This window comes from Corticium candelabrum, chromosome 9, assembly GCF_963422355.1.
Source record: "Corticium candelabrum chromosome 9, ooCorCand1.1, whole genome shotgun sequence".
In the NCBI taxonomy this organism is placed as follows: domain Eukaryota; kingdom Metazoa; phylum Porifera; class Homoscleromorpha; order Homosclerophorida; family Plakinidae; genus Corticium; species Corticium candelabrum.
In genome coordinates, this window is record NC_085093.1 from 6,527,007 (window position 1) to 6,543,986 (window position 16,980).

The 16,980-nt window shown below is 40.8% G+C and overlaps 1 protein-coding gene across 2 annotated transcripts; it reads right to left on the reverse strand.

Annotated features, from left to right (window-relative positions):
* Positions 1 to 1,696: 1,696 nt before the first annotated feature.
* Positions 1,697 to 16,866, reverse strand: LOC134184992 (uncharacterized). Of its 2 annotated transcripts, XM_062652772.1 has the most exons (11): positions 16,758 to 16,866; positions 7,783 to 8,240; positions 6,253 to 6,858; positions 5,519 to 5,834; positions 4,604 to 5,462; positions 3,555 to 4,408; positions 3,345 to 3,501; positions 3,187 to 3,284; positions 2,693 to 3,128; positions 2,392 to 2,585; positions 1,697 to 2,331 (listed from the first exon to the last, which is right to left on the reverse strand). In XM_062652772.1, the coding sequence occupies exons 2-11, from the start codon at positions 8,165 to 8,167 to the stop codon at positions 1,893 to 1,895; spliced, it is 4,344 nt and encodes a 1,447-aa protein (XP_062508756.1). In that variant the 5' UTR covers positions 8,168 to 8,240; positions 16,758 to 16,866; the 3' UTR covers positions 1,697 to 1,892. The 2 variants fall into 2 exon arrangements, with proteins under 2 accessions (XP_062508756.1, XP_062508755.1); XM_062652771.1 differs by lacking the exon at positions 16,758 to 16,866 and having other exon boundaries at positions 7,783 to 8,274.
* Between the last annotated feature and the right edge of the window lie 114 nt (positions 16,867 to 16,980).

Consider the following 16,980-nt stretch of genomic DNA (forward strand, 5'->3'; position numbering starts at 1 on the left):
TTGTGGTGCATTCTTCTGCCATATATACTGCAACCATACCCCAGTCGACGTCGGTGGCTCCCAATCACGACATAGTCGCACGATAGATTCATGACCTTCTTGTGCGGCATACGTCATAGCCCGGTCGATAAAGTGGTCGCCCCAATCGCGAAACAGAAAAACTATAGATTCGTGACTCTTGCATGCAGCACACGCCATAGCCTTGTCGACGTCAGTAGCTCCCCATTCACGACATAGTCGTACTATATTTTTATGGTTACAGCCTGCTGCCCAGGCTATGGGCAGATCAAAATTGGTGACACCCCAATTACGACACAGGCGCATGACGTTTTCCTGACCGCCACTTGCAACCCTTAACGTTGTCAAGTCGAGTTTTTAGTTCTCAACATACGGACGATTTCCTCGTGACCACTTTCTTCAGCCCATACCATGACTTCGTCGAGATTGACCTTGTCATAATTGCGACACAATCGCATGACAAAGGCATGACCTCCGCATCTAGCCATGTTCATAGCTTCTCGAATATGAGTGGCGCTGAGTTGTCGAGCCAGGTGTACCATAACGGCATGGCTGTAAGTAGCAGCCATGGTCATGAATTTATTAAGAGAAAGGATATACTGATATGTAATGAGATCTTTCCCATTGGGATGCATTCGACCACCCAGCCAATAGACTTCTAGCACTTTCTGTGTATGCACAGGAAATTCGGCAAGAGTCGACCCGTGATAGCGCCCCGCTTGAGCAGCGACAAGAATTTGTAGAAGTATTGATATTGTATATACTATAGATTACATTTCTTCTCTAATAGGACGTGTCTCTGGCGCCAAGTGGGGGGTGCGACCTCGACTAGGAAAGATACTACACGAGATAGACAACATGTTATAGGAGAGCAAAAATCTGCTTCGTAGCCTTTTATTTCGCAACCTTTCGGCTACCACCTTTCCAATACAAAACACTTTTCCAAAGCTGGCGCCTCCAGATCTCTCCAATACAAACGACTATTTTCCAAAGCTGGCGCAATATAATGTATCAACATTGCCTTATGGTAGTAGTAGGGTAGAGTACCGGGTTCTGGCGAACTTACGAGATGCGCTACGAGCGCAGTGAGAAGAGCAGACTGAAAGTGCGCCAGAACCGGTTCTACCCTACTACTAATGGTAACATCTGTTTGTGTAATTAGATCTAGCGGCATAGCAGAGCAACCCTGTGAGTATTAGGTACACCCACCATACATTTATTGAGAAGTGTTGGGAGCAACGTCAACAATGCACACTGGTTTCACTCAACTAATGAAGAAAATGCCCATTCTCTGTCGTTTGAGTTCATTCAGAGGCACCTTAAGCTGTATGTATCTAGTACAGTTCATGCAAAAGTGAATGAACAAGATACAAAAAGCATTATAAATGTATTTTAGTAGGAATGGCTACACAAATCAGCATAAAAACGAACAAACAAGTGTGGATGGTTCAATACTGTACCAAATTGACGGTGGGATGACTAACACACGATTGCCGAAAAATGTAACGGTGTGAGTTAGTCATGGCACCGTTAATTTGGTACAGTATTAAACCATCCACACTTGTTTGTTCAGTTTTTGCTGATTTGAGTAGACATTCCTACTAAAATACATTTATAATGTTTTTTGTGTCTTGTCATATCTAGAGATATGAAAATTCAGATATACACACGCTTAGAAACCAAATGATAAAATGCCAAATATTGACGATAGCAGCAATAAGTTGATTATAACAGCTAAAAATAAACTCGTAGTATACCATATAACATAACAGAGCTGTTTAATGGACACGCTACCTTGACACACATATCTAACAACACAAACCATCAACTCATGCAAACTAGAGATATCCACATCCACATCTTAACACACGGTCTTAGTCAGAATCGTCAAACCCGTAAAATCCAAACAATCTTTGTTCTTGGTGCATTTGCATTTGCATCGCCTTCTGGAAAGCGACCAACTGCCAAAAATTAACATTTACTTCATCGGAAAAAGATGCCGCGTTAGTGGCCGTAGTCCTATCGGCGGTTTCAGAGTTCTTTCGCCGTTTGAATGCCTTCACGACTTCTCGGTATGTGTACCCGTGATGGTGCTGATAACTTTGAGATTGGCTTTCATTTTCAAGATTTATTAGAGCCTCAAAGTCGAACCCATCGTCTGGAATAACTTGGCAGAGAAACTGGAGACAAACGAGATCACAAACGTAAGGTACTCGATCAAGTGTATTGGATTTGGATTTCTTCGTGGAATCTGCAGGTTTAGTAGCAAGATCTTTGTAATAAACCAAAAATTTAGCAATTGAAGTCTTTGATCTACAAAATAAACCAAATTTAATATTGAAATTGTAAAATTATTTGAACTAAATTTCTAACTTTTGAGCAATTTCTTTGGCTACATGACTTGCAGTAGACAGTTTGCAAAACATTGTTTCAGCATTGGAACTGGTCATGAATTTGTTGTGAGCCCAAAAAACCTGTTGTAAATTAGATAAAATAGAAGTGTTTGCAAACGGCGAGGAGTCCTCTGATACTGTTTCTTCAATACGATTTTGCAGTGTGCGACACACCTTCAACAAATAAAATTTACACATTTATTCGTACAATCATATTTGTATTCCACACGCACGCACGCACGCACGCACGCACACAATTCGTCCCAAGAATAGTTTAGTACCTCAACAAGAACAATAGCTGCGATCACTGGGTCAATCCAATCTTGCGATAGCACAGAGAGAAGTAGAGTAGTTGCTTCCATTTTGTTGCATACCGTTGCCTGTAGACGTGTATGATGTGGACGTGACGCTTCCTCGTCAACACGAACTGCTAAAGCCGCCAGACGCAAGCATCCGAATATTGCGGTGTCGTCGGAGTTTGAGTATCGATAGTGTTCCGGATAGACGTTGCAGAGCGAAAGAGAACTGCCGGAGGTGCTGAGGTGCTGCTGCCAGCGATTTAGTGCTGCTATACCCACTTGCAATCGCTGTGTTAGTGTAGCCTTTTCAGTGTCATGTTGAGCCAAAAGAAAAAGAAATTCGTGGGAAAGGTTCTGCTGCAAGTCATGATCATCTGCCAGTACTTCAACTACGACGTCGTCCACTATTTCTAGATCACTAAATAGAAAGAATACAGAAATGTAAATAAGAAGCAAAATTAAAATTTAATATTTACCATGCTGTTTTGTATAACTCAGAGCTGTGTCTTGCAGAGAGAAGAGTAGAGCAGCTAGTAAATATCTCTTTAAGACTAGCAATCGCAGAAGCACATCCCTATAACAACATATTTTCAAAAAACAAAAAATATATACTTTATTTAAGCTGGTAAGATACTTCTTTTTGAGCTAAGAAAGAGCTCTGAAATTCGTTTTGCGACAGGAAGAAAGTGAATAGTTCTTCAGCTGTAATCACATTACTCCAGTCTTTGGCAACAGAAAGTTTCTCTAAAAATGAAATTGCTCCAACTCTTTCAGCGACAGTTTGCAACAGCCTAAGACCAACGCAGGTGAAATATCTATTGCATCTAACATCTGTTCTACATACGTCAGTGAAGAGTGTGCCCTTGTTCTCTCTTCTCCACAGAACAAATCTACACGCAGAAGAAACAACAGAAGATCTAATGCAGTTTGCCACTTTAGCGTAGATTCTCCTGGTTCCTTTTTATTTAATGTGCGAATCACAACCGGCGGTAACACAGACTTTGGTTTTTGCTGTTTTGACCTGAAATCTGAATTTTCCATTAGCTCTGCGATCGGTGATTTCAATAACGAAAGTCGCTCATCTATTCGACTTTCTGAATATCCGTAGTGACGAAAATCGTTGCCGCACAAGACGCTTACGATTCCAATTCCGTCTGTGACATAAAAGCTAAGCAGGCCTTTATTCAACACAATTTTTGCGTTTTTCTGTGAATGTTTCTTGCTCTTCCCTTCAGTCGTTTCCTTGTCACCGATGGCCTCCGTCGCATTCCCTTCTTGTAATAGTTGCAATATTGGATCAGTGATACAGCGAAATACATGACTAAGGTCTTCCTTAGATTGTGAATAAGTTTCCAAAGCCATAAGTGCAGATGCAGCACACCGAGTTTCATAACAGCTGAAATCAACGGAAGAAGTTCCAGTCAAGAGACTGGCTAAGACTATCGTCTGCTGTCTCAAGGCGGCAATTATGGCAGACAGCAATCCTCTTTGTTCGTTACTGCTAACGTCAAGCTCAGGATTTAACAAGATTGTACTGTGAAGCAACATCAGTGCAGTAGAAGGTGCGTCAAGATGTACGAGATTTTGTTCCAGAAACGGAACCAACAGACTGATTTGCTGTGGAACATCATCATTCATTTCACTCATGCGTTGAAACATTATTGACAAAATTCTGTTCTTTTCCCTAGCAATTGCAGCCTGAAAGACAATATGGATTTTCTAACCGACAGCACAATGAATAGACTCTTTAGTACATAAATATTTTTAGGTTAATTGATATTTACTAGTCTAATTCAAACAGGAGTCTAAACATAAAACAACTTATTATTGAGTTTTTACTAACATAATGTATTAATGATTCTATTATTAATGATTGCCACTAAGGTGATTTACTTGTTCAATTGATGAAGTGTTCTTGATGTCTATCGGCAAAATAACGTGTAACAATCCCAAAAACATAGCTGATGGTGCTACTACGTTCACAATATTAACTGTGGAATCCGTTCCCTTGCCCATTAGACCAGTAGCAAGTGACCCATTGATCCAAGGTGCCACATTCCATGTATACCTTACTGACCAAGCCCACGAACTTGTTTCAATAGCATTAAAGAGAACGTTTACAACATATATCAAACCAGTTTCCCAACTGCAACCCCAGAATGACTCGGCAATTTTATCATGGCATTGAACAACTGTAGAAAACAATTCGTGCCCTGATTCCCACGCCAGTTCTTTGTTGAAATCACAACCGTTCTCGTGATGCGTGGGTAATAGAATAGGATTGAAAGTCTCCATAATGCAACTTCTTGCCACAATTTCAGCAGTTTCTTTGTCTATTACGCTATCCATTAGACATAAGACGAGATAGGCACCGGTGTAGAGCACTTCAAATCCAGTAGATATAGACGGCAAGACGGGAGATTTGCTTACAGAAATGACATCCTTTGACAGAGTTCTGAATGCTTCACAAACAGTTGGATTGAGGAGATCTGCTATGTGTTGGAATCTGTTCCATTCCGAAAGATTACTCCAAAAAGCTTCAGCTGCCTGTGTCGAGTAGTAGGCCGTTCGTCTACTCTCAGACTGCTTTTCCTTTTCCATGTTTGTGAAAGCCAAAGTAACGATGTTGGCAAACTTTTGAGCCAAATCCTTCAACTTGTGTCGAATCGATAATACCAAATCATCATCAAAAATCAAACCAAATGCTGCTCTTCTCCAACTGACTGCTAGCTTGTCTGGAACAAAGAAAGGCCTACAAATAGAACATGTAGTTGTAACAGACACGAAGTATATTGATTACTAAAATACCCAATTGCTGAAAGAAATTGAACGTTTCTAGCCCGCTGTGGCATTTGTGAGTAAACTTCTTGAGGTATCATTTGAGGTATCACTTCGAGGATATTGCACTCCCAATTGCTTGATTGCGAGGAGAACTTTCTCATCTCTTCTTTTCCAATAGCTTTCTTTGCCAATGCTTCTAGCCACTCTTCAGTAATAATATTGAGAGCTGCAATTGAGCTCTTTTCACCTTTCTTTATCAAGTCGGTGATAACGTGAAGCATGGTATCGACTTCTTTACTAAAATAGTGCGACTGCATTTTGCTTTCCTCAAAACTGCCATTATCTGTACAAAGCTGTAATTAGTAATGCAGACTCTTGTGTATACGATATAAGACAAACAAACATAGACTGACAGCAATCTACAAATTGAATAAAGTCGTTAACACGATGAAAAATAGACGTTGACAAGTGCATCTATTTACAAAAGCTTGTCCTCCTTTCCATCTATCATTGTACTCAACATTAAGCCTTCTATATCCCACACAAAAACAGCGCAATCATAGCTGACGAGGCATAAGTTCTATTTAGAAAGTAGCTACAAGTTTGAGAACTTGATTTATCATTTTGGCATCAAGATTCTAGTCTCGTTTAACGAGTTGTTCAATCTTCTTTGCCTTAAAGTGTTTGAACTTACTAACAGGGCAGCAGGCATGCAACCAAATAAATTCATTTGCATCACAAATATAGCTGAATGCGCTTACCAAAAATTGAAGAAATTGATGATTCACTCTTATCCGTTGATCTCTTCAGAATTGTATCCCAAGATTCAGATCTTTCGCGATATCGCTCTACGAGAGGAGAGACACAGAGAGCCGAATCATTGTGAAAGAATTGTTGTGAAATTTGACGAATGTCCTTGTCATCCACATTCCATAATCCTTCAGCATCCACTGCTCCACCTGCAGTTGGATCTGGCACGTTGACAACTAACGCGTTGTGTAAACTTTCGCATTGGCTGCTAACTCTGTTGCTGTCCTTCATATTCAACAGCTCGTCTAGAGTTTCTTGTGCAAACGCCAACAGTTCCAAAGGACGATGAGCGAGAAGTATGTTGATGAATTGCTTCTGTTCGCTTTCAGAAAGAAGCTGAACAGAATCAGACACTGGCAGACGATACTTGACCTTTTCTGGATTATTCATACGGTGAAATATCAGTGCGACCACGTGCTCACACCAATTGGAGTCAGAGTGGTCTGAGCACAACATTGAGGTAACATGTTGGCGGTCGAAATACACAGTAGCAATCGTCTTTCTATCTTCTCTGTACATATAAGTACGATTTTGAATTTTCCCAGTCAAACAAAATCCTATAAACAGTTAGATTAGCAGTTCGCTTATCCACACTTTAATTACAAAGACACACGATTTGCTTTACACAGACATATTTGGACACAAACTATATATATATATATATATATATATATATATAAACCGTATTTGATACATGCAAGCCATTTCCTACATGTTAAAGGAAAACTCTCACTAAAATCAACAATCTCTCACATAAAAGCTGTCACTTCATGACACAACCTTTTGCAACCGTTTACTGCAGACGTTTACCATAACGAAGAAATATAGCATTGAAACTGCCTGCGTGGGCGTGTTTAGTAACCCAGGATGCATGAGTGTAACTCTGATTGCTGGCTAGCAAGAAAGAGCGATACCTATGCACTCTTCAAGGTAAGGGTTGGTGAGAAATATGGTGTCAATTTGTGATTTATTGACTAAAGCAAACTGGGACCCCAAAGTTATCACGCAAGCATCGACTGTGTCAATACAATCGTGGAGCCTCGGAAGAAGAACCTTCTTAGATTAGTTCATAGATCATGTCTTGCTGCATTTTGGGTGCGTTAAGAGCACTTGGTATGGTTAAACCTAAAGTAGTTACTTCCAGACAGTAAGACTTTGTGCTACATAGGGGAAATCGACTGGACAACTCGTTGCCCCTTCTCTGCTTCTGTGGCTGTCTGGACCGTAGGTTTTCGGCAGTAAGATACCAGGCCTTGTATCTGTCTTTCAACAAGTTTTAGTATTTGGTGACAGTTCTCCTCTAAATAGAGATACAACCACTGAAAGAACAGTGGCAAAGGCATCAGCATAGACATTCTTTGCAAATTATTTAGAAATCCTACTAACACAATAAAATATAAAAGCTAATTTATGTGTCACGTTGTATTTTTATGATTACCACGTCAACAGTTGTCATGCTGTTCTTATAGCCATGCACTTACCAATCTGCATTACATCTTCCACAGCAAACTCAAGATTGTCTGTCTGCATTCTAGTTCTGGTTGGTTGCTGAAACAGATCAGAGAATTTGCCGTATCCACTAGTTTTCCGGGATAGGTAGGCGTAACGTCTAACGAGACCCTTGTCTACCGGAAACGACGCCTTCATGACTGCTAGCTGAACTTCGTCGGCCATTTTCTTGCCTAATCGCTGAGCCCACAGTTCTACTGCCTCAAAAGGCAATCTAGCTCCAATTACATTGGCCGCTTGGAAAGAGAGGGAACTGACCACACCCTTATCACGAGACATTGCTTCTGGTTCCTTTTTCTCCAGCAGACTACAGGTAACATCCATATCTGGGTCTGTCTGATATGTTGGGCTAGCCATATAACCTCGGTCAGAGTCAGAGTTGTAGTGGTCGTAGTAGTCGTAGTATTCGTAGGGATCGTCGGGCTCATACCTACAAATGCTTGATGAGTCAAACATCATGGCGGTGGTTGTGCTAACTAAACGTCACGTGACATCAAAAACGACGATATTATCCCGTATAAGGATAAAGTCTAAATTTAGACAATTGTCGAATGAGAGTGCACTTTCGGACATGCAATGTTTTTACGGTTTCACGGCACTCGTCTGTTAATTAATTAACTTATTTCTGACACAGGAAATATGCCGCGAAACCCCACGCAACCTACCTAGTCTTTTCCTTGGGTTTTTGGGGTTCTTGTTAAAAGAACCCACATAGCACTAGAGTTGGGAAATCTGAGACCCAGTCGAAGCAGAGAAATGATGCTTACGGTATACCTCCACGTCAGGAAAGCTGCTAGATCAAAATGATGTAGTAGGAAATGACCTCCTCTAACATTTCGTCGCAAAACCAACTTGGCAGCAGAGCATGAATCATGAACTAGCTGCAGATTACGAAAACCCACTGGAACCTTCGAAACACAAGCATAACCGAATGCAGTTGTTAGTTGTCTCCAACTGACTGAACAATAAGCGAACAATTTTTTTAAGTTCGTGGGCTGCAGCAAAACGAGAGAAATCGAGTCTGTACAAGCGGAGGCGGTGGGCGCGAGCAAGACATTAGAATTCCGAGGCACATTAATATGGTAAATTGTAAACTTTTCAGTATTATTAAAACTCTACTATATAGAATAATGCACTTTCTTTATTTCTCTGCTTGCCTTCAGCTTTTTGGAAGACAGAAATGCTGCAATGTTTGTTTGCCATGTTATTTATCACCCTGGGTGCACTCGACATCCAAGGTCACTCCTATCAACCAGACTTTAGTGGATAGTAGACTAGCAATTAGCAAGTCTAGAGCCTAAACAACTACCAGCTTGGGCCTCACAAGATGTGACCGTAAGCAGCTGGATCGAGGAGGATCGAAATGAACCAATTGGCCTCAAGCTTAGAAAAGCGTACCTGAACGCGGGAGTCTTCACTCTAGCCAATCACCATCACGCACTGTTCAAATTGCAAGTACGTGGGCACTTGGACTCAACCGGAAGTCTGTTTTGGCGGTTCGATGTCGCGGCGTCTACAAAGAGGATTATGGCTGCGCAGAAGTTCACCTCTAGCTACCACATGTACAGCACAGTCCAGCGACTTCGAGTACGTCCTAGTTGACGTAGTCTGTCTACGTGACGGTATTGTCGCTCTTCAGATGTAGAATGTGTCACGTTTTCCTGCTGATCTAGTACATAGATAAAACCATCGATGAAAAAGCCTAGATCAGGCGAAAACAGAAAAGGCGATAGTTACTTCAAGTTACGAACATGCATGAAGCTGGCCCGGGGTCGAGGCTTTTGAACAAGATTCGAAAAAACAAACTGGTACCTCTTGTCTCTTGTTGTCTGTATTACTGCAGTTGCATCGACTTCTTCCTATTAGAAAACGATGAAATCCTCAAGTACTGCATGAATGCTCAAACAGATGACCCTCGCGATCATGGCGGTTCTACTGAAAAATACCACAGCTGCTGTTAGCGATTTTTCACATGGTCAAGAGAATCATCAGAAACCAAGTGAAAAAGGAGATAACTGACAAGGATTGCTACTGAACGTGTCACTTGTGAAGAACGTACATTCCTCAAGTGCATTTTACTAGTCTAGAGTGCGCGTGCCAAATGGGTAGTAGCACGTATTTGAAGGTGCGGCGATTACATAAGCTAATCGGAAATATAAGCAGGCATGATTTCAATCAGTTCAATGTCCACTTATCGTTGCAATTTGCATTGGCGGTTTTATGGGTTTTCATTGGTTTTCATAGGTTAACCAATCATGGGTTTTGAGTGATTTCAATAGGTTTTTGGACGAATTTGAGAAAACTCAGCTAGGGTAAATGGGTCATAAACCCAGCTGAGTTATGCTAATTTCCATAGCAAAACCCTACCTAAAGCCGTGAAAAAAGCAATGTGGGTTTCGTGGCATATTCCCTGTGACGTTACAAAGGGCACACTGTAAATATGAGTGTCTTAGCCATAAGTGTAACAAACTGTTGCTAAATGTAACACAGCTTTAGAGTATCCGATAGCCATGTAGACAGTAGTGTCTGTTTGTTTCTCTTGGTATCCGATTAAGATATCTGTCACCATTTTCCTGCGTTTTGTTTGCCTTGCTCAATGCTTGATTTCAAAAGTGTAGATGTTTGCTTTCATTCTGATTATTTCTTCTGACAAGCAGTGCATACCGAGAATGTCTGAAGATTTGTTTGAGATTATGAAAGTTACTAGGTCTCCCAGGACACACTCTTCTCCTTTTTTATCCATACTTTCGCCATACGTTTATTGGATTATACTAACGCTAATTTGATTTTGAAGTTAGGGGACACTTGATGACGTTGGGGGTGACACTTAGTGAGCATTTAGTAAAGAGATATGGCAGGAAGTAGGCTGGATGATCTCAGACTCTCTCGCGCCTGGAATTGTCATACGGGCACCGGACAAGACTAGCGCGAGAGAGTCTGGGTACGAGGCTAACTTTCGCCTATTTGCATGCTGCTGTTGCTTGAACAGGTCTTCTTTTACCATGGCGAAGAAATAGACTTCTACGACCTGAAGAGCTACAGTGATTCTAAAAAACCCAAACCAAACTGGTGGAAAGTACTTGATACTCTTGCTATGGACCTCGGACTTGCATACTTTCATACCTTGTAGGAAACTTTTGGACACTTGCATTAAATTAATGATCTTCACTGTCAAGCTTGTGCATAATGTCAATCATTACATCAAGCAGTCGTTTCTTCAAATCATCTGAGCTTTTTGTATCATTGACTGAAGCATTTTCTACTGCATCCACGATGTAATCATCTTCGTAATTTTGCTGAATTTTTGCCATAACTCTACGTTCTTCGAAATGGGTGTTATCACTGGTTTTAAAACTAGTCTCAATGTTCCAGTGTCGTGGTCATACTTCTCTTGATGGATTGATGCATAACAGTCAATACGAGCCATTGCATTGTCTCCAAGAGCTACTTTTGCAATTGTTTGCCTTGATAGGGCACTGAGAAAAGGGAAACTATTTAACAGATTTTATTTGTACCTGTCTACAGCTGCAGATTGGTGTGCACATGGTGATCAATCTGTTCCCTTTTCACGACTACATATATCAACCATGTGATACTTCTCTTCACGTACTCTCAGCCTCTGCCTGCTTTGTACCGTAAGCAGTCCATTGTCAAGGAACTCGAATAGACTTTGATGAACTGTACTCGCACTCTTGCCAAAAAACTTGTCTGCAACAAAGTTCTCTATCCTGTTGTTAGACACATTCAGCAGCGTTCTTTGATAATAGACTTCCATTGATTCTCTAATAAATGAAAACATACAACAAGATTATAGACTTTTAATCTACCAAAAACTTGGTCTTTGATATTTCTGATGCCAGCTTCAGCATAATCGTTGGTATGATTTCCACGAATCATCACGTTCTTCCTGAAACAAATAGCCCAGTCTTTTCTCTTTGACCATAGTGAGGTTACATGCTGGAGGAACCCAGGTACTTCTTGGCTACATCTTGTCTCTCTAGTTGTTATAGATTGTGTTTAACTCCAACTCTGATTTTGAGTACACCATTGATTTACCACTTCATTAGGACAATTCTGTCATTGTGTTTGATTCTGTTCTTGCTGTTGTGCAGCCAAGTCCATCTTCGTTGAAGGAAGTGAAAAGTGCATAAAAGGAGACGAGTTTCATTCCAAGTAAAGTGAATGGCTTCTCTTTCCGTAGTACAATCATCTATCATGATCAGTGAGGGTCCTTTAAGTGCACCTTTCCCAAAGAATGCATTGTTGGGGAAACTTTCTTGCAGCTTTTTCAGCCCACACTGGATGGAATTTCGCTTTTCATCTGACACAACCACAACTCCCAACGGAAGTGAGCAAGCTGCATGGTCTGTTGACAGAATAAACATAGAGTTAACGAAGCGATGAACTGTTGATGTGGAGTCACAACTTACCAGTTCACCTGCTCGTTGCACCATTTGATGTACCCTTGACATCAAGGGTGTGCATGTATTAGCAATAGCATTACTACTTTTACTGTCACTTTCACTGTTACAAAATTCAGAAGTCTTTTCTTCGAACAGTTGGAAAACTGTCTTTTATGCATCTAGGTCACCCCAACGTTCATTATATCTCGTTACTTCTCCTTTAAGCATGTCAAACATTTCTTTCCCATTGGCTTGCCTCATTTTAGTTAGTCTTCATTCATTGTACAATTGAAAAACATCTTGTTGAGACGGATTGATAACTCTGTCAGTCAAGTCCACATGAACTGTGTTCCTCAAAATTGAATTCTCAGATAGTCCTGTTTCATGGGTATGACATGCAGATGATGCCGAATGTCCTGCTTCAAACAACTGGATAAAGGATTCCTATATTTCTTGCAGAATGGGACGAAAGCTAAGCAAATGTGCACTATAAATTGGATGATTGTAATCGTGCACAATGTTGACTGGTGTGGGATGTTGTGCACGGTTACTTTGATTCCTGCATTGCCTCAAACGTTTGTTTGGTGGACGTTGTACTCTCAATGTTATGGTTGATGGGCATCCTGTTTTCTTCTTTCTAAGGTTATCAGCCAGACCTTTCTTGCTATCACGTGATGATCGACATGCGTGCTAACTGTTTACTAGCTTGGTAGGAGGTTTTGCTTGTGTTGACAATGCATGTATACTTTATTCAGCACACGTGTCATAGTTGGCTTAAAAGTTCAAGTGGTTCTAAAAGAGCATTGGCCATGCTTCATAATAGAGGCTAGCAATTTTTGGCTTCGTCTTCAGTAGTGGTGCTGATTCGTATCACAGCCTTGAACTGTTGACTACTGTCTGTTCACCATAAGCGTGAACTTTGAAATTCATCAATATCTCTGCTGTTTAGTGGACTTTCGCGATGATCTCGGTATCATTAGAAACCGCTAGGTCTGGCATTTCTGTTTATCAAATTATCTAAGCCCTTTCTACAAACGAAACGGAAGGATAGTACTTGTGCATATCAAACACAAACAGGTGAAGCAATGGCTATTATCCAATTATCTTGTAAGACCAACGGATCAGCAACTGGAACCATTTAAGATAATTGGTATAACATGGTCCAACTGGGGCAGCTCTTAGTGCTCTAATGTGCACACCTGGTGTGACCTCTACTTCATTACTCACTTCCGAGTTCACGCTTATGGCGAACAGACAGTAGGGCCACCATTAAATTGCCTGGCCTGATACTTTTCCATTTTTTCGATGAGATATGTATATCCTTGCGGCAGTACAGTTTGTAAAAGTTCTGGTAAATTTTTCCAAGAACACTTATCTGACTCCTGTAAATTGTCCCATGATTTCTCATCTGACTGCTCACACAAGCTTTGTAGAGAAGAAGAATGAGTGTTCTGGAAAGAACCCATAGTCGCTTCGTCAGGCAGTACCACACAAGAGGTTAATTCTGCTGCTATCCTTGCTCTGATTTGTGGCATGTCAATCTATGTTGAAATGGAGATATTCTATCAAGTATATTATTATAGCATAAACATTATCATACCTGAGAAAAGCTCATGTCTTTCTGCATCATTAGATGATGAGCATACTCACAAACAAACACGCCACAGCCATAACCATTCGATTAACGTAGTATACTCTAAATCATAAAGCCTTGATGGTACCTACTACACTCAAACCTCCCTTATCCGGACCTCCGAGATCCAGGCACCTCCCTAGACCTGGCACCTTTGCACCCTCGGAAACCCTGCGCATATATGTCTTGGGGCTGCGAGGTTACACACCGCGTAAACAACAAACTCCCGCATGTTTAGTTGCATTCACGCGCCAGTGCGTGGGACTATGGCTTCGAAGAAAAGAAAGCGCGCCTGCATCAGTCTTGAAACGAAGCTCAAGGTCATTGATGAAATCAGCAAAGATCAGTCACAGAGACACGCCTCGGAAATTTTCGGAATGCCGAAGTCTACTGTGGCGGACGTGTGGAAACATCGTGATAAAATCAAAGACCACGTGTTTGCTGCCGAAGCACCAGAAGAATATGCTAAGAAGCGGAGAATTATTAGAGATCCTCATTCTAGTCAACTAGATCGTTCATGCTACGTCTGGTTTACACAGCAGCGTAGCAGGGGAGCCCCAGTGTCGGGTCCTTTGTTGCAAGAGAAAGCTCAGCAGCTTTTTCCATCTCTGTATCCAAACGACGACCCTAGTTCCTTCAAAGCAAGCTCTGGTTGGCTGGACAAGTTTTGTAGTCGACATGGAATCAGACAGATAGCTCTGCAAGGTGAGTCACTTTCAGCAGACTCCGCAGCTATTGCTCCGTTTGTAAGGGAACTGGAAAGTAGATTGAAAACAGGAGGCTACTCTACCTTAGTTCAACATTTCGTAATTGTTGTGTCAGTTGTTTTGCTCTTCTTAGAAAGAGGAGTACAAGAGTGTACACGCATCTTCCTATCGTAATGACACTTAGTACATGACAGAATTAGAGTACATTGGACATGTACATTAAGGTGGTCTAGGACTCCAAAGCTAACGCGCGTTACCTCTTTCTTTTATCCGGACATTCTGAAATACGGGCACTCCCCGGTCCCATATTGCCCGGATAAGGAAGGTTTGAGTTTATATGAAACACATGCTACTGGATTGTTAACAGATTTCAGCTCTCTCATATACCCAGTCAGTACTGTCAAATTGTGAAGCCTGCAAGTCACTACAAGACATAAAGTCAATGCACATTTCTATATGAAACGAATGAATTTCGAGAAATAGTAGTGCTATTTGTAGTGCTACTGTTCATATATAGTACATCAAAAGTTTATTGTGACATTGAATATTGCAGTGGAGTAACAGCCAGCATAAGCCGGTTTATTAATTTTGTATGCATTAGAGAGACTTGCATACCTTATTTGTTAAAAGAACACTGTTCCATCATTTGCATTTAATGAGTCAAAATAGGTCACCTTCTTTTGCTGAGGTTTGGCAACCTCTATAACTACGGTACAGTTCAGTGTGAATCAAGTGGAAAGTATGAACTTTATGAAGACAACTGCCATTAGCGACCAGTGACAGGAATCAACGTTAATAACAAAGAGTGCTGTCTCTGCTTGCAGCAGGTGCCAGTTCTGTGCAAAGTACAGTATATCTTTACCTCACATGCCTGGTATCCACATGTCATGTACATTGTCATACTTACCTTTTTCAGTTACAAACTCTATGAGAACCACAATTACGAAGTTTTTTTCCATAAATAAGCTGTCAACAATTTCAACCTGTTGTACATAAGAAATGAAGTCTAACTAAGGCTTCGTTCTTGCAAGAAGCATACGTGGATTGCCAAATGGTCAATAAACAGTTCTTACCAAGTTAGACGTGCCAATGCACTCTTTCAGCAGGGCCGGATCCAGGAATTTTTGAAAGAGGGGATTCACCTGTAGCAGTTATTTATTGCATTACTAATTTCCTCTTTTCTAATAAAATTATATAAAATTATTGAACCACGCCTATTGGAAAAGAGGGGGTTTCAACCCCCTTAACCCCCCTCTGGATCCGGCCCTGTTCAGTAAGTGGATATATTTTCTGATAATCTATAAATCATGAGTTTCAATTAGAGTATTAGTAAGTACAATAGTTAATTGATGCCTAAGGTTACAGCATGTCTATATATAGCTCCCTTCAAATGCTGGTATCTTTCAGACTGGCTGTAACCTTTGTGTGTTAAGTAGTTGTACAGTAAACATGTTTGGCGTCACTTCATACCTCATCATCTAGCCAATTTTTATCATCTAGACACTGAAGTGTCATCCAGTCGCCATACTGTTAGTCGCCAGGTAATTGAAAAACTATACATACCTGTCAAATTCATGTCGTCAAAACATGATATAGTGTGGTTAGTGTCAACAGTTATGTCTTCAAAGACTACTAAAACAATAAATTACAGTATCAAATCACGTGAATATCACATCATCAATCAGAAGCTATAAGATTGTGAGCTATTCCTCTAAGACACGCAATACTGGCATCAGTGGGAAATCGCAAAACTGTTTCTATTGGCTGGTTGTGTGCCACGGTTGTTCGACTAAAAGTCTTGCGCAGCTATAGCCCCTCCTCATTTCGACTAGCCCTGCTAACGAAGGTCGAAAAGGGGGAGCTGCTGGCTGCGAGAAACAATTGTTCGACGTGATTGAGGTGGAACATTGCCAGCGATCATTACCTCAATGATTGCATCACGGCGCATCTGCTCTAGTCTTAAATTCTAGTCTAGTCGCCAAAGACAGCTCTTGCTGCCAACCATCCAGTATTATCTGTGCATAAATACTTAGAGTTCGAAACTTGCCATTACAACTGTGCTCCACTTATTTATTTATTTTTTAACATTAATATCATTGCTTAGAAATGTGAACAAGTGTAGAGTAAAAGTATTGTTACAATGCTGTATCCATTTCCCAGTGTTGATATTGTTAAAATACAGACACCGAGTATTCATTTCTTACCGTCATCAGTCATGATTTTTGATCTTAACATCTGGTGACACATCTTTGATTGCTTGTCAGAAATGCTGCACAAATTGCTTTTCTTCCTTACTGCAAATACGCCAGCCAACCATTCTTCCTGCAAATGATACTGGAGTTATAATTTCATCAAAGCAATAGTAAGTAAATGAAACACCTTGCCCGAAATGATCATCAACCATTACTGTAATGAGCTTGAAGTCAT

Excerpts from the sequence above, each read along its gene's own strand:
- LOC134184992 (XM_062652771.1), bottom strand. The coding sequence starts at position 8,269 with ATGATGTTTGACTCATCAAGCATTTGTAGGTATGAGCCCGACGATCCC. Across the intron at positions 3,129-3,186 it reads GAGTTATACAAAACAGCATG|TGATCTAGAAATAGTGGACG; the intron begins GTAAATATTAAA and ends CTTTCTATTTAG. Across the intron at positions 2,332-2,391 it reads GCCAAAGAAATTGCTCAAAA|ATCAAAGACTTCAATTGCTA; the intron begins GTTAGAAATTTA and ends TTTATTTTGTAG.